This window comes from Poecilia mexicana, unplaced genomic scaffold (genome assembly GCF_051168715.1).
Source record: "Poecilia mexicana isolate PSO_F unplaced genomic scaffold, ASM5116871v1 scaffold_5, whole genome shotgun sequence".
NCBI classification, from domain to species: Eukaryota; Metazoa; Chordata; class Actinopteri; order Cyprinodontiformes; family Poeciliidae; genus Poecilia; species Poecilia mexicana.
In genome coordinates, this window is record NW_028263374.1 from 18,836,308 (window position 1) to 18,860,405 (window position 24,098).

Genomic DNA, 24,098 nt, shown 5'->3' on the forward strand with positions numbered 1-24,098 from the left:
TCCAACTCTGCAACCGATTTATTAATAAAACAGCAGTGTTGCCTTTATTAAGGATGTAAAGAACATTCAGGTTTATACATTATAACTTTTAGAACCAAACCACCGTGAAATTTATCAGATGGCAAACGTCAAATTCAGAGAGAAAATTTTATTATAATTTACATTTGTGCAAAAACACAATAATTAGCGTTGATGTACTGGATAAGAGCCATGGACTATAACAGATTTAGAAAACAAAGACTGTCTTATTACATTATGTAGATGTAAAAATATACCCCTGATATCTCTATACTTTGCATCAAAGAAGCCTGAAGGTCTTGATCAATAGTTTTTTTTATTCTTTGGCTTCATTCATATTCATGTTCTACCTCTACATGAAAATCACATGATACTAATATTTGCTTACAAGCTGAGGAAAGTGGGTGAAGTACACTGTGCTGACTCAGCAGAACGCTGACTTCCACACCCATGATCCCGACACTGGAGACGTGCGCTATTCAAAACAACAGCATGTGAAACTGAAATTAATTTCCTTCAATATTGTACCTTTAGACACATATTACATAGATTATTATAGTCAGATTTTAAGATTTTTGTTATTTCTAACCAACATCCTGGTTCATCCCTTCAGATTAAGAGTCTTTACAGTTTCATAGAAGCCAAAGTCCAAAGAAAAACATTGAAAGACCTTCAGAAAAGTCTGGAGAAATATTGCTCAAGACCTATATTTAGACACGTCCTGGAAATGCTTCGTAGTATTTTCAGGAAGCTCATGTTACTCACAAAAACCTGCTGACAAACGGTTATTAAGCAAGTATTTATCATAATGTTTACTCATCTGTTAACACTTCATTGTCACCCATTTTGTTCGTACTTTGCAGATTTTACTGCTGGATTTGATAGATTTGGATCAGATGGTTTTAATTTTTATTAGCTTTTTAAAGTTTGATTGCAGAACCTTTAGTTTTGAACATTTACACCTTCTGATTCTGGTTAAGTTTAAGTTGTCATCTGATTTGAGTTCTTATAAAGCACATAATGAGTTGAGGTGGTAAAAAATGCTTCCGCTAATCTCACCAAAGCTCTTTGATTTTAATTATTCTCAGTCCATTCATGAGGGAGGTTGCTGCTATTTTTTATGTCTGAAAGATCAAAGCAAAAAACAAAATAAAATAAGGAAACTAGATGATAAAACGTGGCTGTTGATTAAATTATTACGGTGCTATGGTGTTAGAGACAATTGGAATTCAAAATCTACTTTTGCTTTTTGGATTTAACCCAATTTTATAAAAAATATAAGATGTTTATGCATGAGGGATTGTTGCTTTGACAACCTTTGTGAACCTTAAGGTAATTTGAAACCTATATGGACTTTAATATTCTAGTTTGGTAAACCTATTAATTAAATAACAAAGAGCATAATCCACGGCGTCAGGGTGCAGTTTACATTCTAGTTTCGGTCAATGCTTATGTAAACATACATCAGTTTCTGTAGCTCTTCAGTTATTTGTCACACTAGACATGCTGACGGTTTATGAAATACTGGATCATAATGGTTACTAATCATCAACAGTACTGCTCTGAGCAGCACCAATATTTAAAACTAGTGACTACTCTGTCTGGAGCGAAGATCTACGAAAATGATTAACAAATGGCCAGATTGTAAACACACGCCTACTCTTTTTTTTTTTTTTTTTTTTGCCATGTCCTCCAACTCAAAGGTTGAAAATACCTCCTTTGTTGTGCTCTGAATGAAATCAATACATTCTGGGTTTTTACATTCACACTGCAGCCTTAAGTGACCCAGTTCCGATTTTTTTTTTGTCAAATAGTAATTAAATTTTTTATTTTATTTTTTGCCGTGGTCGTTCACGCTTCCAAATATATGCGACTTGTAGTCTCAGTGTGAACTGCTAACGACCTGAAAGTGACCCGCATGCGCAGTAGAGGGCGCAATAACGTCACACATAGATTACAGCATGGATGCTAACGGTGCAGCATAGTTTACGATGTTAAAGTTGCTATCCGACCAGAGCCAGCATATTAACAACTTAATCCTCATTACCATCAGCCATGGTTGTTGTTTTTTCTTCCTCCTTGCGCGTATCAGGACGCACAATAGTGACGTTTGTCGAGTATCAATGACGTTCAGATTCAGGTCACATTTAAAAAGATCGGTGGTCTGGGTCGCATTGTTCAGAGTGTCATGAAAAGATCAGATGCAGGTATTGTGTCACTTCAGGCTGCAGTGTGAACACAGCCTAGTACACGCTAAAACTTTTCCCCTAATTCCATGTTCTACATTTGTGGGTTTAAGCAGCAAAGCTCAGTATGACGGTTCAATCAGAGGCAGTATGACGACCTCCCCCAATTAAAAACAAAGTTTGTCATCAATGGATTCAATCTGAAACCAGCGGCAATCCACTGGTTTGCCCGCTGTATCTGCTCTCCAAGGAAGTGAAGTCTATCCTAAAAGAAGTTGATGCTCGCCCCAACAGAGCCAGGTTTTTGGACTCTACATCCAAAATTTGGGAGAGGAAACAGCCGGCATTTAAAACTTGAACCCCATGGAGCACTTGAGGTTATTCAGTGAAGTAAAATGGGAGGCAGATCTTTTAGTTATCAGTCTCCTGTTTAGTCTTTATATCTACTTAAAAGTAGACAGATTGTTTGCTTAAAGGCTTAATTTTCCAGGATTAAAACATTCCTTTTTGATAAAGCTTATATTTAGAGCGACTTAGGTTTCCCCGATCTATCTCTCTAACTATGCTACTAAAGGTTTAGGCTGCTGGAAGACATACAGTAATGACCATATTTCATCATTCTAGCTGCTACATTCTCCTACTACTCTCCAATTTTACATTATTTGCTGTTAATTCAGCTTTTAGCTTCATATTTTCTCTCAGCTTTTCACTTGTCATAGACGCTACACCTGGTCTGGCGCTCAATTTGGCTGAGATAATGCTGCCAAAACTTAAAACATTTTCTACAGATGATAAACCTCCCTATTTAACTCTGTCTCCGAGTGAGCTTTTGCTTTCAAATTAAATAAAATCGACTTTTTTCTCTCCGAGATGAAGCCACTAAAAAGCTACTACTTCCTTTAAATTTTTTCTTATGTAGAAAGTACTTCTTGATCAGTGCTTGTCTCTTTTTTTGTGCGTATGCTATGTATTTTCAAACAAGCCAGTCAGTCGTGGCTGTTAAAGGGGAGTTTTTTCTCTCTACTGTCGCCACATGCATGCTCAGTATAAGAGATTGCGACACAATGTGAATGACTGTCGCTACATGTTGGTCTAAAAGGAGAGAATGCTGCAAGTCAGTGACTCAATATATTCAACTTGGTTTCCTTAGACAGAAACTTTTAAAACGAATAATGAACTGACCTGTGACTTTCTGCTACATGCTGTAAATAAACTCAACTGAATTGGGTTTGACTTGGGTTCATGCCCAAAACAAATCCTTGTTGAAGAACAGGAAGGCATCTCACTGCAGTGTAAGAATAAATTATTAATTTGGCATGTTTCTTGGTTTTCCCAAACGTCAATAACCATATCTAATAAATAGGATTGGCATTGTGAGGGAGGATATGGCGAGTTTTCAGGGGCCTTCTTACTCAACTACGCTGCTCAATCCACAAATTAATTTTTCTAGCAAACATGGCACCATAAGAGAAATAAACAGACTTTTAAACAGTATAATCAACCCGTTTGTTCTAATCTATGAATGTAAAAACATGTACAAGTTTTATGTAAACATAACAACATACCTCAGATCACATAAAGAAGTAGACAGGAGCACTGAGATCATGAGACTTTTTACATAAGGCATCACAGGGGCACTGAGTGCAGTTTTGAGCTTTTTTTTATTATTTCTGCTTGTTTTTATTAATTACATATAAACCTCAGTCAAAAAACTATAACTTAAAAAACAAAAATGACTTTAGACAATTCATCAATGTACAACAGCTACATCAGGTCTGTTGAGGTGCATTATTCCCGCCTACAGAAGCAGATCTGATCTACAGAATAACGTTGGCTACACCTTTAGAAGAGCTCCAACCAACGGCAGTGCAAACAGAGGAGGCCTCCACGGCTCCTTCACACGTTGGTGATTTCGACGCTCTTGAAGGTGTGCATGGGGCTTCCTTTGGCGCGGGGAACGGCGTGAACTCTGGCCTCTCTGGGCAGAGAGCCACAGTTGCCATGGAAACCCAGGCCACGCTCCACAGAGTGGCTTTCTGCGCGTAGCCTCAGCGGACTCTGAAAAGAAGGCACAAGAAATTAAACTGCTTATTTGTTTGTTTTCCTCCGGACTCAAGGCAGTCCCTCCCCAACCTGTTGCTGGAGACTGCTAGTCAGCTGTCTGAAAAAAAGACTTCTCTCCAAAATATTTTCAGTTAAGGATTTTGTCTTCTCTGTTTTAGATGAAAGCAGTTACAAGATGTTGTCCATTTATGTTTTAAATTTGTGTTTGAATACTGTGGTAGTAGTACTGAAAGCTATACTTACCAAGTATTTTAGTCTAGTTTCTACAGTAAATAATATTAGTCCAGTTTAAAAGACAAAACTAACAAGTAACTTTTACTATTATAGTTTCATTATGCATAAGTCTGCTGCCTTCATGGACCTTCACCACCATTTCACCAAACCATTGCACCACTGGGGACATTTTGTTCTACTTTGCAGAAGCTCACCCGAACAGCAGCGTGGTCATCAGCCTTGGGTTGGAAAGGTTTGTATCAGAGCAAAAATTATATAAAATGCAGCTGAGTGGTAAAAATGATTAATTATCTGAAGTATCTGATAATAACTCAATCCTTCTGGTGACAGACTTGATATTTCAAGCTTAAAGTTTTGGGGGGTAGTTTGGCGAGTTGAAAAGCTTCTTGTATTAATTTCAATTGGTTTGTGTCTGAAAAGGTCTTTGCATGTTTTTTTTTCTTTTACTTGATACAAAAAGGAAAAAAAAATATTTATATTAAATGTGGAAACTAGAGATAACTTAATTTACAGAGAGTGAACTGGGTGCATTTCCAACTCAACGCAGTATTTTCATAAACTCACAATGACCTTCCAAAATGATGTTCATGTCTGTTTCTCATTTATTCTTCAGTTTAATTATTCTAAAAGGTTAGTGGATGAAAAGCACTAACTGTGCAGGTTAAATGTTCCCGTAGAACAGTGAGGTATTTCCAGATTATCTTCTCTCTGCTGAAACAAAGAAAAAACTGACTCCAATCTCAAAGCCTTTGTGGGTTTTGAGATAATCTCCTAAAATTAAATGGTTGAGGTGTTTAATTTGTCATTGTACTCTTGTTAGCAATGTTTGTGGTTTAACAAGCACAAAGGAACCAGTGACTTCAGCTTTGGACTTCAGACCGGCGGGCCAGTCGTTCACTGATAGGTGAGAAATGACAAGGTACCTTTCCTAATCTCCTGATGGAGGACCTTTCATCAGCAAAGCGGTTAACAGCCACAGGTGAAGAAGAGCTGATAACCTCAGAGCCCTGCTCTGTGTTACTGTAGACAGAGAGGAAAGAGATTCAGAGATTAACAACACAGAAGAATTTATGGGACATTCCAGACTAGCAGCAATGTTAATAAATCATTTATTTACTGCACAGTGCTGAAGGGATGAACGCCACCAGCAGGGGGCAGAGTGTTTATGCTACCTGAGCGGGGCAGAGAGCGACTTCATTTCTTCATACAGGTGTCTGTGCAGCATGTGTTTGTTGCTGGGGATTCCCAGAGCGTTGGCCAAGGCCTCTGTGTCGAAGGACTGGTCCAGAGCCATTACTGCACCGTGAATGCCTTTTCCCTGAAGGTTTTCTGCAAACTCCTACAGAGAAAAATGAGGAAGAAATGTGTCACATAAAAGTGTCTGAGATGCTAACAAGCACAACACAGTGATGTCACTGTGACCATACCAGGAAAAGAAAGCTTCAAATCCAGTATTTATTTATTGTGGGAGATGAAAAGTTTAACATTTACACTTTAGATATAGATTGATGAAATACAGCTATGTAAAAAACATTAAGAGATCACTTATAATCATCAGTTTCCCTGATTTTACTCTTTATAGGTTTATGTTTGAGTCAAATGATCTTTGCTCTTTTATTCGCTGAACTATTGACAACATGTCTGTGATATTCCAAGCAAAAATGTAGTGTTTAATTGCAGAAAATGAGAAATGGTCAAAATAACAAAAAAAAAAAAAAAATTGCAGAGCTTTCAGACCTCAAATAATGCAACGAAAACAAGTTCATATTCATTTAGAAACAACAACACGAATGTTTTAACTCAGGAAGAATTCAGAAATCAATATTTGGTGGAAAAACCAGGAGGTTTTCAATGGGGTTCAGTGCAATGGGCTCTTAGTGTTTTACAGAGCTGCATTTATATCACAAAGGTGAAAAGTTTCAATATCCTGTGAAGGTCTACAGTTACAAAACAATGGTGGTGTGTGGGGTAAACAATGGTGGTGTGTGGGGTTGCTCCTACCTTGAGGTCTATGTCCTTGATCCACTTCATCACTCTGTGACACGTCCAGACCAGCGGGTCCCGGTTTTCATGCTCACATTTTAAGCGCCGTAATTGCAGGGCCTTGAAAAAAAGGAAAGAAAAAAAAGTGACTTCTTAAGAATGTATTTAATGAAATCATGGTCAGGCTTTGGTGACACATCGGTATAATTTTATTTGTTAAACCCAACAAACACAAATGTGAACTGAAAATTAAAACCTTGGTCCTTGACTCTCAAATTTTAAAGGATTGAGAGATATTTAATCAGTGTCTTTTTTGGTTGAATTTCCTGTCTGCTGTACAGTTATGTGATTTTTTTAAAAAGTAAAATTTTCATTGTTATTCACACCAACAGTCAGCCACTGTAGCAAAGTCCGTGACCTGACCTCTTTGTCGAAGCTGAGCATCTGCAGGAGCTGGATAGCCAGAAGCAGACTGGTCTGGTGGAAATGGTCACCGATGTTCAGGAATCTCTCCAGGTCTCTGCGGCTGAGCGAGTTCAGCACCCGACCGTCCACTAAGTTGGTCTGGAAGGTTTGGGAGTACTGAGGCAGACCGACGTCACTCAGCCACGACGTCGAGACCCAATGATGGTCCAGCTCAGATGCTTTAGACAGTCTGAGGATGGCAAGACACAGATTAGAGACTAAACTATTTATTCCACCTAATGAATCAGAGTCAAACAAATTAAGTTTCACGAGGGCAGAAATAAAAGCTTATTATTGATGAGCAAGCTTAGACTCTAGACTCTGTTCAGTTCCAGTGAGGAGTAAGAAGCTGCTTAAAAGCAAATTGTTTTCTATTTTTGGCAAATAAAGTGAGAGAGACCTAGAATTTTAGAAATAACAGGAAGGCTGAATGCAGAATAGGAAAAGTACTCTGTTTTAACCTTTTGAATATTTAGCCTCCATCTGTCATGGAAAATGATGAATTTTACATTTTTGGCCTTACACACAATTTGACAGCATCTGTGCTCCATATATAAGATGTTGCGACTTATCTACAGCTATATGTTAAGTATCATTTACATGATTATTATTCACTCATTTTAACATGATTATATAAATTCATTTCACTTCCATTTTATTTTTTTATTTGATTCACTCAATAAAAATATTAACAGTTAATATAACTTCTTAAAGAAGTCATGAATGAAAACCAGCCAGGAAAAAGTATTGTAGCGACTATTTGTCTAAAACTCTAACTCAAAAATAAAAAAACTTCAATCAAAGCAAAAGGTGAATTCAACTAATTAATTAAGTGAATTACTAACCAAAGAACTTATTTTAAATAACAAATTAAATAAAAATTCTAATGATAAATCAACTAGAAAATAAGCAAAAAATAAAATAAATAAATAATCTGAATTCTGAGATTTAACTGAAAATAGAGAAATAGTTCCTACAAGTATTAATTTATATTTTCCCCTTTTCACATAACACATAATAGTATAATTTTAAAAGGTGAAGTGAAATATATTTAAATGCCAAACATGATTTATTTTGGAAAGAGGAAGTGTTTTATTTTGAAGCGTGCTTAACCGGATCTGGTTTCATCTTGTCTTGCGTTGCTAGGATACAAAAAGCTCATTGTTTTTTGTGCTGTTGTTTGTTCAAAAAAATAAAAATAAACTGCGTACATTCACTGCGTAATATAAGTGACTAATAACAGCTAAAATGTGACTTCCAGGGAAAAAAGTAGCTTTGAATGACGATTTTATCTTATAATTCTCACAGACTAAAGTTAGCTGAGACATTAAAATCTCAAATTTCTGAAAAAGCAACGTTTGCTTACCCCTGCTCCCCCTCTGCTCTCCTGTAGTCCTCAATGGCCAGCCTAACTTTTCTGCGGTGAATTTGATTACCGATACCCAGACCCAGCTCTAAATCCTCATCCGTCAGGCTCAGCAGCACCTAAACAGCCAAAAAAAAAACGTTCTTAAAGAAAGGTTATGCTACTTTAAAATTCACTAAAACAAAAAGAAAGGTCGAGAAAGTGAAAGTAAAGGCAAACCTTTCCACTTTTGACATTTTCTGAGCAGGCTCGGATGTACATGGGCATCCCCATGACCACCTCCATCCAGGCCTGGACGGCCCCGGCCCTCCAGTGGGACATGCAGGTGGTGCGGGTGAGCTCCGCCTGCTGGAGGCGGTCCAGCTGCTCCTCCCCGTCCGACATGCTGTGCTGTGTGTCAGAGTCTGGGTTGGTCAGGAGAAGTTAGGGCGCGGCATACAGGAGAGGTTCGGGACCAGAGGGATATGGAAATCAAACACAGTGACGGTCTAAAAATATCTCCTGAGAATGTCAGGTAAAAAAATAAACATATAAAGGCTTAAAGTAAGATCTTTGATTCCAGGAGTTTGAGCTGGATTTTTGATATCACTTCATTTGAAGGATTGTGACATAACACGGTCATGAACATAACACCATGAAAGAGTCTTCATAGATTAACTAACGTGTCATTTGGTTATTAATGACACTTTTAATGCAAAGTTGGATTCAAATTTGCATTAAAAATGTCAACTTTGCGTTCAGTAAATAATGACACTTAAAGTGCAAAGGTTTTAGTGCAAACTTGAATTGAAAGTCCGTTAAAAATTTATTAAAAGTGTCAACTTTAGATTATTTAATAAATATTGACACTTTTAATGCAAACTTGCATTATGAGTGTCATTGTTTATGACTGTTATAGTGAAAACAGTCATAAACAAATAGACTGCTTCACGTTCATGACAGTGTCATCTGTGTTAAGCACACCCCTTCAAATAAAGTGATACCAATATTTTTCTATGAACAGATGCATCTCAGTAAATCAGGATATTCATAAAAAATAATTTATTTTAATAATTCACTGGATTCATTACACGTAGAGTGATAGATGTCAACAGTTTATTTCTGTTAATGATTTAATAAGAAGTATGAACTATGCCAGTGTGTCTGTGTCTGGTGACTTTTTGGTTAAAACATGTTTGTTTTCCATTCAGTGAAGTTACTCACAGTGGGTATGGCATAAATAAATTCCACTAAATTAAGAATAGCAATACTTAATAAAATAAATGTAACTACTGTCCAACTTTGGTAGGGATCAATCGTCTTGTGGCTCTGCTGAGGCGTTTGTGTCCTTCAGGTTGGCTGCAGTGTTCTGGTGTTTCTCGCCTTCATATTGTCCATGATCCACTGTTAGGTGCAGCTCAACCCAGTTTGGCCACTGACTGCAGAAACTTCACTCTGAACTTCAAGCAACAAGGACTCTGTGCCTCTCAACTCTTCCTCCAGACTTTGAGGCTTTTATTTGTAAAAATGAAATCCAATCTGTTCAGACCGAGTTCCTCTCCAGTTCTCTTCCTCCTTGACCCAGATGAGACACTCTGGACGTTGTTTCTGGTGCAGCAGAGGAGAAATGTGACAGTTCTAGTCCATGACCTGGATATGTCTGTGAAGCCCTGACTACTGGTGCAGTCTCCACCTTGTGGATTTCTCCCAAACTTCCATCAATCCATCCAACCATACCTCTCTGCTTTCCCATGCAGAGTTCTGGGTGCGCTGATACCAATTGACAGCCGTTGTTGGGCCAGAAACGGTCACAAGTCTCTCCCAAACTTTTACATGGAATTTGTTTCATAACTCTCCAAAAGTCACCGTCATCCCTGTCACTTGTGCAGCCATTTTTTCTGCCACATTTAATCCTTCCACTCAACTTTCCACTAAGTCTGAACCAGAAGTGATCTGGACCATCTTGGTGAGCAACGCAGCGCAAACACACCATAGAGAAACCATGGCTTCAAGACCAACAAAACGAAGTATACTGACACTCTTGACCAATGTGCAAGAGAAATGTCTATCAACAAAATGGCTGCTGTCAGAATAGGCCCATGTGAGACGGAGAACGAAAACACGCTGCGTCAGATCTCCCACTACATGGTTAACTACTAGTGAACACGAAGAAGTGTGTAAACCATGGAGAAGCTTCATGACCTGAAATCCTACAATCAGTGTTTCAACGGCTTTGTAGAGGACGTTTGAACTCTTCATGTGAACGACACGGTTCTGGTCACTGGCAAAGTAAGTACACTAACACGTAGGCCATGTTTGTCTTTGCTTGCAGATAAAAGCTACATTAGCCAAGCTAATTTTGCTAGTTCTGTAATAAGTACTACTACAGTAAATGTGTCTTGTTACACAGATGTGGGTAGAGTACTCAAAAATTGTGACTGAATAATACTAGTAATATGCTTGTTTATAAGTTAGATAGGAACGAGAAGAGAGCTAGTGCTAAACTCATGGCTTGATTATTGTTGTCATAGCAACTACATAGTAACTGTCATGCCAGTTAGTTACAGAATCTACCAAGACGGCTGTCAGCTACAAAGCTCCCTGAAGTGTGACATCACATCAATACTGTGTATGTGATGGGAAACAGTCCAAACAGTCAGTGATGACCTTTAGTGACTTTTCCTCCTGGACATTTCCCCACTAGATTCCTTGTCGTTTTCATATGTAGTATTCCAATTATGTGAGATTTAATTTGTAATGTAATTATTTTGCTTTTTTAAATTGAATTACTGAAGTCTTTGGACAGAGACTTCTTCAAATTCACAGTGATACAGACTGCTACAGGAGATTGTTACAGCCAACAGCCATCACCATCTACAATAACTGAAGAATTTTAATTACTGAGTTACAAGACCATTTAATTTTTCTTTGGAAAATTCTAATAAAGTATTTTTTAATTTGAATTATTTAAGCACAAAATACATTTATATAGTTTGATTTAGTGAGATGCATCTGCAATCGTAGCTAAACTGTTTATGTTTTTGTTAAATACAAAGATTACACCATAAATCCACCAGATGGTGCTACAATATTTGTGTTAATGTATTCTGTTTTTTGTTGTTTTTGAATAAACTGAAATGATCAAACATTGTTTAATTAAAAGAAAGTGAGAATAGTGTCTCTGAACATGTCAACTTGCATCTAGATTTGTCAAATTTGCTTTGAGATTCACAGCTGACTGTAAAGATAAGTGTTAATTATTATTATTAACTATCTGATTAATGTGACAAGACTTACTACCATTAGGAAAATGTATTACAGACACAGGGATCATTCATAAAACCTCATGCTTCTGCCCATTAACCGCCTTTGAGAAAGACTAAAAACACTGACTCGTTGTGAACCGACGAATCCAGGGAGATTCGTCTCCACATGCTGACACAAAGGGCTGCATGCAAATCCCAGCCTCACTGCAAACTCCTTCCCTCTCTTTCTTCCCTTCTTTTCTCCTCAACGCACAGCGACACAAACTTGTGTTTTTCTGAATGGACATGAGCGATATGAATAATCCCCGAGGTGCAGAAACAGACAGCTGGTAATCACAGATGAGGAGTTACTCACTGGTTTAGGAGGAGCTGCCATTAGGGAATGGCAGGAGGAGCGGGAGGAGACACACGTTAGACTGAGACACAGGAACAGGATTACTCATGGAACAGAACAACGGCCACAACGTGTTCACTTTCTGGTTTTATTTTTAAAATAGGATTTTCATTTCAGTTATAATTCACTTGGAAACCTCCTCAACATTTGACTGCAACAGCTGCAGGCAGATAAATATCAGGAATTAACTCTGTTTATCTTTTCTTTACTCTTTAAATAAAATACTTCAATAGATTTCATCTTTTGCGCATGTATTGTTATCCTAATTTACAAAGCTTTTTAACAGGTTTATCAGAGCCACATTTGCAGGAATTGAGGAGGGTGTGAACAAAAAAATAAAACAAAAATAGGAACATTCTTAGTAAGTCAGGGTGCAGGCATTGGTAATGCAAGGTTTGGTATAAAAACGGGAAAAGTAACACAGAAGGGATGTTTTCATGTTACTTGACAGGAAATGAACAGATATCTAATCAAAGCAACACGGAGGGACCATGCATGTATTTAAAGCACATTCCTTTGTCTCAGATTGGCACATGTTAGCTGGAAATGAGTCGAGACATTAACAGAGTTACATGGCTGCTGCTATGACTAAGCTAAAGCTGGTGAGGCTTAAACTTTTGGCACTTTTTGCGCATGGTTTGGAAAGCTAGCGCTGTATTTGTGTTTTTAACTCACTGCAGTTGTGCTTTCCATAAAAAGGCTGCTGGTCTGCCAGTGGTTTTCATAACGCTTAGGGATGTTCCGATCTGATCCAGTCCGGGCTCCGGATCGGTCTGAATAATGGCTGATCTCGTTCTCTGGTCGCCGCAGCTACATACACAGTTTAGCCTTTGGAGCCCAAGTTCCAACTCTCCGCCTGGACACCTTTGCCTATTTTAATTGTACGCAGTAATTTAAATGTCCTGTGAGTAAATATATACTGCCCATTTCTCCCTAACAACTAGAACTTTCAATATCAACCAGGTTGTTTTCGCAATTTACCGTCTATTAAGAGAGTGTCTCGTCACATGCTCCTTGCTACGGCGGGAGCGAAATTACCGTAATAACCCAATATTGGCTGGAAAGCGCAACGTCTCCCCTTTCAGAAACCGTTGAAATTTTTCAGATTGCGTAAAGCGTCGTGGAATTACGGTACAGCAAATTTAGCTTGTAAAACTGGGTCGTCGCCGACACTTTCGGTCAAACGGTCGAAACAGAAGATAATCAGAAGAGAAAGACTATTTTCAGTACTTTGCTACTCGCTGGTTTTAGTTACTCCCTTGACTGGCATGTGTCTAACCTAATTACCCTGCATTAATTAAAGACTTAAAGAGATAAACAGTTTTTCAGTTTGGACCAATCACTAGGATTTAAATGCAAAGAAGCCATGTTTGATTTTCAGGTCAAGGCTACGAATTTTCCAGCTTCTAGGAATCTTTTTGTTAATATTTGTAATTTTAAATGTAGAGATGTCCTTTAACTAATCAACCACTAACAATGTTTCTGTTATTTTGGGGGTTTTTAATAGCAAAGCAAAACAAACCAGAAGAGTAAAAGTCCAGCTCTGATACTGTTCTTCAATCTGTCAAGATGGTGGTACTTGGAAAAACTTGTATTCATTGAAGCAGTAGTTTTAGTGAAAATGGTCAGAAATGGGAAATACCATTACTTCATGCTAAAACAGTGAAGAACTGACATATTTTACATGCTCATGATGAGAGGGGCTCTGTATTACTGGTGTTTTTCAGAAAAAAAAATTACTTGTATGGGACTGGTTCTCATTGGTTTTAGTCTGGAATTAAGTGACAAAATAAAGCTATAAATACTATGAGTCTTTTCACAGTTCAGGGCTGAGCTGTTTTCTGCTTTGACGCCCGAGTTCAGAAACTTTTGATTTTGAAATTTTCTCAAATTTCATCTAGTTGACTTGGGTTTCTCATCTCACAGCGGTAGAGGAACGGCAGCAACAGAGACAGGTTGTTGGGTCACTTCCAAGTTTGACTCGGTATTGAGAAATATTGAACCTGAAATGATCGATCGGGACATCCCTAATCGTTTTCAGTATAAAATGCAGGAGATCTTCAAACCCCTCCCTGCTGCACACAGTGTAATATGAATGAACACGAAGCAGATCAACATAAACTCCCAAAGCTTTCTTCTAATGCTTCCTGATGTGTTGCAGGAAAAAGGTTTAAAAACTGGCAAAAAAAAGAGAAATAAATGCTGCAAACCATGATGAAAGCAACTATAGAGTAACAAAACCCAGATAACATTAACATTTAAACACTATTTTTCACAATAGCTCCTATATGTACATATAAACAGCAGTCCTTCAAGTCTATTTATATAAAAAAACATAAAACATGAAGACATTTAGAAGATAATACAGCATAAACATGTCTACGCATTGTAATAACCCTGTATATATATTTATATGCATGTAAACATATATACATATGCATACATGTACAACTATAAATATATACATTTAATTTACAAACATACATTTTTCTTGGGGTGTGTACTGTACATTTACGGCGACAGCAGTCTCTGTTTTCATCACAATCCATCCATCTCCTTCCTCCAGACACACACAGTTAAAACATGGGGGTGTCCACATGTAACACACACACACACACACACACACGCACACACCCACTCATTCAGCTTCACCAGTCGGCATCCTCCTCTATGTAATAATCAGGGGTGGCTGTACCATCAAACAAGCCGGGGTCCAGTGACTTGCGCTGCTTTCCTCGGGTGAAAACCCGTGACAGAGATCCCAGAGTCATCTTGTCCTTCTTCTTCTTACGCTTCTGGTCTTCTAGGTCTTCCATGGACTGAGACAGAGACAGGAGACATGCAGTGAAACCCACAAACACAAACCATCCAGCATCTACTAAAGTAAGTTTGATGTGAATGTTTTTGTTTTCGTTCATGGATCCAGGTAACAGACTGGTTCTGGGTTTGTCATCTAATGTCGAAAAAACCTAAATTTTGCAATTGTTTCCATTAAATAAGAAATTAAATTGAAATCATGCGTGATTACACCCATTAAGTCATTAAAAATCATGACAGAGGCGGATGTAAACAGTCATATGAGAACATCATCTATCAGAGGAGACGTCGGCGTCTCCTCTGAGACGCCGACGTCTCTTATTCAGGCGTTGCAGTTGAACAATTCATTACTCTAACAATTTGACGACATCATTGGATTAATTAATGTGGCATCAGGTTTTAGATCATGGTGGGAAATCTTCAACCCGCTCTTCTTGACAGAATTGTTTTAATTCAGTTTCATTGAAACTGAGACCCAATGGAAATATAAAAATGTGCAAAATCTTCAAAAGCCTTTAGCTTTGATTAAATTATATTATTATCGGTAAACTTATCCGTTTACTTACTCAGGTTTTCACTGATGCTTTGGATAAAAAATAATGTTACAAAAAGTCCGTAAAAGAAACGTTATTTACAGCATATTATAAAATCATAACTTTTTTTGATTGATGCAAAAACGTGAACAGGAATAATTCAAAGAGCTTGGAAATCTAAGTATTTCTTTAAAATAACTGAATTACCACTTATTGAGCAGACAGACTGAAGCCACCAAGCCGAGAGGACGGAGAAAGACAAACCAAAGAAAAGGAAGAGCAGAGAGGAAACCTCGGAGGTGCGGTTACTGGGGTTGCTGGGGTTACCGGGATTACTGGGATTACTGGGGCTACTGGGCCATTTCTTACGTTACAGAGGGAGTGCGTCCGATGACGAGGCGAGTTGATGTCGCTGGGCGTGGACGAGCGGTCCCCATCAGCTGCTGAGGCGTCAGAGATCACAGACGGCTGGCGAGTGTGGCAGGGGCTGATCCTGACCACAGCTACACATCCACACACACACACACATCCACACACACACACACACACACACACACATCCACACACACACACATTGGAAATTCCCCACAGTTAGTTCAGGAAACCTCCAGAAAGCCCTCTGTTAGTTCACTGACTGACGGAAACACCAAGCAAGACGGCGGCGCTGCAGGGCGGCGCTGCAGGGCGGCGCTGCAGGGCGGCGCTGCAGGGCGGCGCTGCAGGGCGGCGCTGCAGGGCGGCGCGGCGCTTACCCTGCCGGTCAGCGTTGTGTCCGTGGTAGAGCGTCTGCTGGCTCTGCCGGATGGCGGCGGTGAGCGGCAGGTCGGCCTGCATCACCCACTCCTGGCTGCCGTTCACCAGCGGCTCCGGCTGCACCACCAGCGAGTGACGCTTGGGGACGTCTTTCGTCAGCGTGGCCAGAGACTGCTTGGCCTGGAAAAACAAGACACACAAACATCACAACTATTTATTTTTATTTAGTTTTACTTTCAGATTTAAAACCCACACACTCTAAAATGATTAGTTTTAGCATCGGGAATAATCAATATTGTCTCAGGAATATTGATCAGACGTTTAGGAATTAAGAAATAAACCTGTCATCGTTTATTTCAGTTTAAAGATCAATCAGGTTGGAGTAACCTTCCTCACTTAGGTCTACAACAACACAAAATCTTATTTTCTATTGAAATTATATTAAGAGATTTAAAATAAGACACAACTAACTTATAGATATTTCTTCAGCAAGACCCTGAAGCTTGTTTTAGGTCAATAATTCCCTAATATTGATGAAAAAGTACCGCTTCCTTTGGCAGATTATTTTACTTTTAACGAGACATTTTTCCCATATTACAAGTGAAATAATCTGACGGTGAATCCTGAATTTTTCAAAAATATTAAAGAATTACTGACCTGGAACAAGCTTCATGTTTGAGTGAAAAGTTTCCTGTAAGTTAGTTTTGTCTTATTTCAAGTGTATTAAGATGACTGGAGTAGAAACAAAAAATACTTAGTAAGGTTTTGTGTTTTTGCAGTGTAACTTGTCTTCCTATTGAGAAGCATCAAAGTAAATTAGGCTGAATATTAAAGGTCATCACGCTGTTCTTTAGATTTTTATCTGTAAAATAAACCATGTTGCTTCTACTTCTCACTATTTAAATTAATTGACAACTTCTGTTGATCTGTGATATAAAATCAGGAGTTTTAGGTTTGTTGTAACACAGCGAAATATAAAAAAGTATGAGGGGAATTTACATGTTTGCAAGGAACTGAATACAAGAATAAAACCTATAAATAAAAGGATAAGAGCTGTTTTATTTTTTACTAATTTAATTTAACCATTTAAGTTTACTTCATACAACAAACCATACTAAGAAAAAAAAGAGAAAACAAAATTACAAGATTAAAGTCATAATATTAGGAGAATAAAGTTGTAATATAAAGACTTTATTCTCATATGACTTTATTCTCTTCATTTTATTACTTTAATCTCATATTTAATTTTTTTTTTTTTTTGTTGCGTGGCGTTAATAATCAGTGGAAACGTCAAGCTTGATAACAACGGAGAAAAGTGATAAATTTTTCTGATCAGCTCTAAATATTCAGGTAATAAATAATTCTTTGTAAACCACCTCGTTGTTACATTTTGTCAGATTATTTATTTACCAAGTTATTTATGATTTGAAGTCAAAACTGGTTCATCTCGTGAAGTCTGAACACTTATTGACTGAATGTTTCACAGGTCAGTGACCTACGGTATTTTCTCTGCAGACGATCAGGTTCAGTCCTGAAAATGAAATAAAAATCAGCTAAAGAATCAAATGAAATGCAAAAACAACAAAAAAGTACAGCGTCATGCTTTTTCTAAACGTTTCCATCTTCGAAAACGCTCAGTGGCACCTAGCAGAGGGGGAGAAGGAAATGAGAGTCGACGGAATGATATTTAGCTACGGATTCGGAGGCGATGTGCCAACAAATCAGATCTGCACTGCAGCTTGATGTGAGGGTCTGTGGGCGGCTGCGACTCGCGACGGGAGGAGAGATTAATGGCTCACAGAGTGGCAGCTGAACCTCGAAGGAGCCGACACGCCGCAGAACAAACACACACACATCCTCCTGCTAACCAGAGGAAGTTCTCCACAGAACCCATCCCGCTGCCACTTTCACATCTCACGGATTCTGACAGAATCTTTCACTGATGGCGTGTTTTCTCTGCGACTGCTAATGTTGACGATGACTCACCATGGTGAGCTCGGCCTCCAGCTCCTTAATCCTGTTCTCCTTCATGTCTATCTGAGAGCGCAGCATGTTGGCCTGCTCCGTGGATTCTTTGGTTTGCCTCCTCAGGTCCCATTTCTCCCGCTCCAGAACATCCTTCTCCTTCGCCAGGACTTTCACCGCATCCTCGCTCTCCTGCAGAGACACACGCAGAGCAGTCGCTGATTAACGACGGAGCTGCTTCAGTTAATCGCAGGAGCTACAAATGCAGTAAAGCTGCTGCACACTGTAAAAACACAAAATATTACCAAGTGTTTTCAGCTGGTTTCTAGTGCAAATATCTTAGTACCGTTGAGAAAACTAGTTTACAAGTAACTTTTCACCAAAGTACAGAACTTGCGTTAACTAAATAATTCCTCAATATTTACTGAAAAGTGCTAGTTCTTCTGGCAGATTATTTCACTAATAACATGTTACACTCTGTCACAGATTATTTATGATATTCAGGGATCATCTCCCGAATTTTGAACACTTTTGCACACATATTTCTGTTGGTCTGTCAAATAAAATCACCAAAGTTTGTGAATAAAATGTGGAAAGTTAAAGTGAGTTGCCATACTTTCCAGATTATAGAGCGGGCCTCACTATAAGCCGCACCTACAAATAATAAAAAAAAACAAACTGGAAACGTACATATATATAAGCCGCACCGGGCTGTAAGCCGCTGGCATCTCCACCGCTCTCGGTTTTCCACAATGACGCAGCAGGGGGCTACTAATAAATCTGCCATTAAGCCCTGCGTCTCCAACGCTGAACCATGGATTCGTTCACGCCGAGTTTACGTGCAGCGGCTATCGATGCAACTTAAAAGCTGCATCATATGAGTTTGAAAACATTTCTCAGTCGTGCCTGCTGTTAGCATGTGCTTGTTCTAAATGAAAATCAGCACTTTCTTCTTTGATTTCCAATTTTGACTTCCAATGATTCACTTCTTGCTAAAGAGCCCCCTGGTGGTCGAAGAAAAATCCACAGAAAAGCCGCACGGGCTATAAGCCGCATGGTTCAAAGTGTGGGGGAAAAAGTAGAGGCTTACAGTCCGAAAAATACGGTACATACGTTTTGTAAACTTCAGAACACCAGGCTGCTGTTACCTTTCTGTGCTGGTCGTAGTTTCGTATGAACTCCCTCAGCTGCTCCTCTCTGCTCTCCAGTGTCGTGTACAGCTGCTGCATCTGATTCACCAGCTCCGATTTTTCCACTTTTAGCCGCTTCCTGTCCGCTTTCATGGCTGCAGCACAAACACAGAGAGACGCTCACAACAGCTTTACAGTCAGAGCAACACAACACTGAGCAAAAGACTCAACAAATGCTTAGAGACGGACAGAGAATGGGACAGAGGGTTATAATCTAAGAGGAGACGGAAATAAAAAACAACAACAATGTATTAGACAAAACAAAAAAAGTTTTTAGACATCAGTGTGTGAGATAAATTATGAGCTTAAACAAAATACAAATATAAATAAAAAAAACTGTTCAAAAAGGAGCTTATTGGGAAATATGTTGTATAGGATGGTTGTTTCAAAGACCAAAAATGTTCTTGGTATAAAAATGTATAAATTTTTTTATAAATTTATAATTAAATAAAAAAAAATGTTTTTGTATTCATTTTTATAAAAAAAAATAAAAAATATTTATTTTATATCTTCTTTCCAGCAAGATATAGAAGATATAAAAATTATGTTTATATTTACATTTAAAAATATAAACAATTAAAAAAAAGTTAGATTTTTTTATATAAAATTATTGTTTATTTGTAAAAAAAAAAAAAAAAGTTAAATAAAAAATAAGCATAAATGTGTAAAAGTGAGGTTTAAGTGTCATTCAATGTGGGGATAATTTAAGTTTATCTGGTAAGGTGAGATTTAAATGTTTGAGTTTAATCTTCTACCTGCTCCTTTTTGAGCAAATTAAGTCAAATTAAAAGTCATTTTACATGATAATTAGTTTTATTACTGTTTTTACTTTTTGGCTGACAAACATAAAGATGTGTAACTGCAGCTGGAAGCCACTGGGTGGCGCTGCGTCTTCTGTTAATGAAAATCTACTTCTTCTATTTTATTTTATTCTTTTCATTTCAAGTCCGCCAGAAGACGCAGGTAATCGAGACAAAAACAAGAGGCACAGCCGGACGCTTCGATTCATCGGAGACAGCATCTTCAGAAAGCGTGTCGAGACTCATTCCCAACAAGACGGAAAACATCTGATCGTCTTTTCCCAGATCCTCACCGAGGCGAAGCAGCTCGGCAGCAGCAACAGGTGGTCCGTGTCTTCCTGAGGAGGAGAGAGCCGCTGCTCATTCCTGAGCCGTGTGACTCCGGCTGCATGCCTGCTGCCAGAGATCACCGCGCGGTTACCGCGGAACCGGGAACCTGTTCTGCGGGAGTCGGTGACGGTTACCGGTTTTCTAGCTCAGCACCTGCTGAAGTCTGAACAGGAAACCAGGGAAACCACCGATAATCCCAGCTCCTGTCAGCCACTTTCATTTTAATTCCTCTCATCCAGCACAAACGTCTCATTTTGTTGTTTTTCCTCTTTGTGAACAGCAACACACTTACACATTTTTAGTCTAGTTTCAAATATATTATTGCACTTGAATTAAGACAAAACTCACGTAAAAGTAACAGCAAGATATAGAAGCTTGATTTAAGTAAATAATTCACTGATATTGATGGAAAAAAAAGTCCAGCTCTGGAAAAAAAAATTAACCTCATTATTATTATCGAGTTAAAACATTAGTATTGTTTCTAAATGATTATAAACTTGTTTTCCTTACATTATTTGAGGTCTGAAAGCTCTGCATCGTTTTCGTTATTTTGACCATTTCTCATTTAAATAAATATTACATTTTTGCTTGGCTTTTCAGAGACATGTTGTCAGTGGTTCATAGAATAAAAGAACAATGTTCATTTTACTCAAATATTTACCTATAAAGAGTAAAATCAGAGAAACTGAGTTTTTTTTCCAGAGCTGTATATATATTTGCAGATTATTCCACTCATAAGATGGGAAAATTGTCTTGTTATATGTAAATTTATCTGCCAATGTAACTGGAACTTTTTCATAGATATTAAGGGATTAATTACTTAAAACAAATGTCTGTGTTTTGTTGATAAGTTACTTGTAAGTTAGTTTTGTGTTAATTCAAGTGAAATAAGATATTTGCAGTAGAAACTAGACTAAAATATATTTGTTGTTTTTGCAGTGCAGGGAAGAATAAGAAGGAAAGGATCCAGTGATCTCACCGATATGAATAAAAACGATTCATGTTGGTAAAATCCAGCTGGCTGCTCATCAAGGACAACACCCACCTCTCAGAACGAGTTCTGATCCAATTAAGTTCATATTTGATGACTTTTGTTGTGAACTGATGTCGCATAGAGAAACTGAACAGAACTAGAGTCACACGAGAGACTCTTGATGTTATTCAGACAGTAATTTACATTTGTTCCTAATGAGGCGTGTCAAAGGTCAATGAAGTGAAACAAACATGGATGACTTTAAAACAACAGCACTGGTATTGGTTTCTGTTCTGAAAGTAAAACTACAAAATGAAGAAGACATTAAAATATAAGAACATTGTTTGGTTGGGTTAAAGTATAACAACACAATACTGTCTTATTATTTATGATTATAATGAGGCATTAAACCGTGACGTTTAACACAACTTCAGGGATGTTTAAAAAAGGAGTAACAGTATACTTCAGTACAGGTTTCCACTTTACTGAAGCCTCATATTAACAGACCAGATGTTGATTTCCCACACTGATTAAATTAGACCAACGGTTTCCTATTTTAGGTCATTTTGGATTAACTCATCCTTAAATTAACTGGTTTCCACACATTTCAGTTTAATATTTGCCCTTTGAACTGACTTGTATGTATTTGAGAGTGTGAGTTTCATCTTGTTCATCCTGTGTAGATTAAAAAAATCCACCAAACAATTCCTGTTGATTAAAAATAATTGTAGTTGCACGTCTGCGTAACAACGAGCCTCTAAAAGAGAAACGGTCAAATAAAAACTTTGAAGCAGAAAAACGCTCATGGTATTCACCTGAACCACAATTAACTCGAAGTTTTAGGTAAGGCTGTCGCAAAAAGCAACATGATAAATTAACATGAGCTAATAATTTCTATTCTGATTATTAATATTTCTGAAGAGCGTCTTTGGTAACAGAGACTTTATAATCCATTTTATCTTGGTTATGATTTTGTCTGATTTTTATCCCTGTCTTGTTCATAGTTATTGGTTGCCATGATTTATTTTAGATATTTAAAATGTCTTCCAGTTCTTTAGGGTTCTTTAAAGTTTATTGCTCTTTCAGAGGGTGAGCCTGCATTATTATTACACTATATTCCTTGAAGATGGTCTGAAAACAACAATAATGTTGCAGTTTATCCTCCAGCAAACGTTAGTGAACAAATTTCCCGTAAACTGCCTCAGTTATTCTGACTCTCCTTTACTGAGGAGCTGTTTGTTTTGAAGCCCAGCTGTGTTTGCTGGAAACAAAAGGAGCGTTGGAAGAGGCGACTCTCCTGACCTTGTAAGGCCTCCTTGGCGCGGTCCAGCTCCTGCTCCCTGTCACCCAGCTGGGCCCGGAGCTCGGTGGCAGACAGCAGGTTGGCGGAGCAGCCGCCCTGCGTCTCCTCCAGGTCTTTGCTCAACATGTCCTTCATTTGCCTCAGCAGGTGGACCTCCTCCTGAAGCTGGACCACCTCCTCTCGCAGCAGCGCTGAGGGGCAAAACGAGCAGGGATTCAAAAAACAGACACAGGACAAAAGTAGAATACCAAGAAAATCTGGTATAGATTTAAAAAAAAGATTATTAAAACCAAAATAAGTGCTCGATAAGGGTGCACCGACTTAAGTTTTCTGGATGATATTTCTCATCTTTAAAAACCATGACCTGCTGCCGATTCAAATTTTGGTCAAGACCAAGTTTTTTTTTTAACCAGAAATGTTGCTAAATACAGAAAGAAAGTCGCTGAGATGGTAACAGGGGGTGACTATTGTTACCTGAAAACACCTGGTGGTCTCCAGGTCAAACCTCTCTAACCAGAAAGCAGAAGAGGACAGTGGTTGATTTCTAGCTCTTTCCCAAGGTTGATAAGATCGGCTTCACATGTAAGAATCGGCTGATCACCAATCTCCCAAAATGAAGGAGATCTGGGCCGGGTTACTCAATCTTTCAAAAACGTAAATCACAAAACGGATCCAAGGCTGAAACTGCTGATGGATGGCAGTGAAATAACAGCATCACTGCAAAAACACAGAATCTTACAAAGTGGTTTTGGTCCAGCTGCTAATGCAAACATCTGAGCTCACCGGAAATATGACAAAACCAACATAAAAGTAACTTTTCAGAAAGAAACAGAAGCTTGTTTTAAATCAATTATTTCTTATAGTAATAAAAAAAGAACCAGTTCCATTGACAGATTGTTTCACTTATGATGAAACAGAAGGATTCAGCTTCTATGCGCCACAAATCTTGAATTATAATAAATGAAACATCGATCAACACAGTTGATGACTTTGGTGATGTCTGTTCAGTTGTTGACTGGTGTTTTTATTCTGTAAAGTACTTTGAACTGCCTTGCAGCTGAAATGTGCTACACAAATAAACTTGATTGATTGATATGAGAAAATGTCATCATAAGTGAAATAATGAAACTGGAACATTTTAATGATTATTAACTGAGAAGAAGCTCCTGCATCTTGCTGAAACGTTACTTGTAAGTTGGTTCACTTAAAGTAAGACAAAACTAAGATATTTCCAGTAGAAACTGGACCAGAAATAGTTGTTAATGTTTTGTGTTTTCGCAGTATGTCACCGCTTCATGCTGCGTTTTCTGCCTGTCTTGTGTGCTATGCCTCCCAATCAGCAAGGGAAAACACCGGCAAGCAATCAGGAGCAGGAAACTAAGGAGACGACACTCTGGAATAAAGAGTGATCTCATCCGCTGGTGCAGGCTGACAAGCTCGTGCAGCCAGAGCACAGAAACGAAGAAAAAAACGTCCAAT

The 24,098-nt window shown here is 38.3% G+C and overlaps 2 protein-coding genes across 2 annotated transcripts in view; both read right to left on the bottom strand.

Moving 5' to 3' along the window:
- LOC106924871 (kazrin-A-like) lies at window positions 1-9,408 on the bottom strand. Its single transcript, XM_014998795.2, has 7 exons — window positions 8,536-9,408; window positions 8,317-8,435; window positions 6,909-7,140; window positions 6,504-6,605; window positions 5,675-5,841; window positions 5,426-5,522; window positions 1-4,262 (listed from the first exon to the last, which is right to left on the bottom strand). The coding sequence occupies exons 1-7, from the start codon at window positions 8,698-8,700 to the stop codon at window positions 4,101-4,103; spliced, it is 1,044 nt and encodes a 347-aa protein (XP_014854281.2). The 5' UTR covers window positions 8,701-9,408; the 3' UTR covers window positions 1-4,100.
- A 2,621-nt stretch (window positions 9,409-12,029) lies between these two features.
- kaznb (kazrin, periplakin interacting protein b) overlaps window positions 12,030-24,098 on the bottom strand; it is an 84,208-nt gene continuing 72,139 nt past the window's right edge. The window contains exons 3-8 of the mRNA XM_088005696.1: window positions 22,619-22,810; window positions 19,172-19,308; window positions 18,045-18,215; window positions 16,058-16,238; window positions 15,675-15,808; window positions 12,030-14,774 (exon numbers count right to left, since the gene is read on the bottom strand). Coding sequence (XP_087861822.1) covers window positions 14,604-14,774; window positions 15,675-15,808; window positions 16,058-16,238; window positions 18,045-18,215; window positions 19,172-19,308; window positions 22,619-22,810 — 986 coding nt within the window. The 3' untranslated portion in view covers window positions 12,030-14,603. The remainder of the gene's footprint in view (window positions 14,775-15,674; window positions 15,809-16,057; window positions 16,239-18,044; window positions 18,216-19,171; window positions 19,309-22,618; window positions 22,811-24,098) is intronic.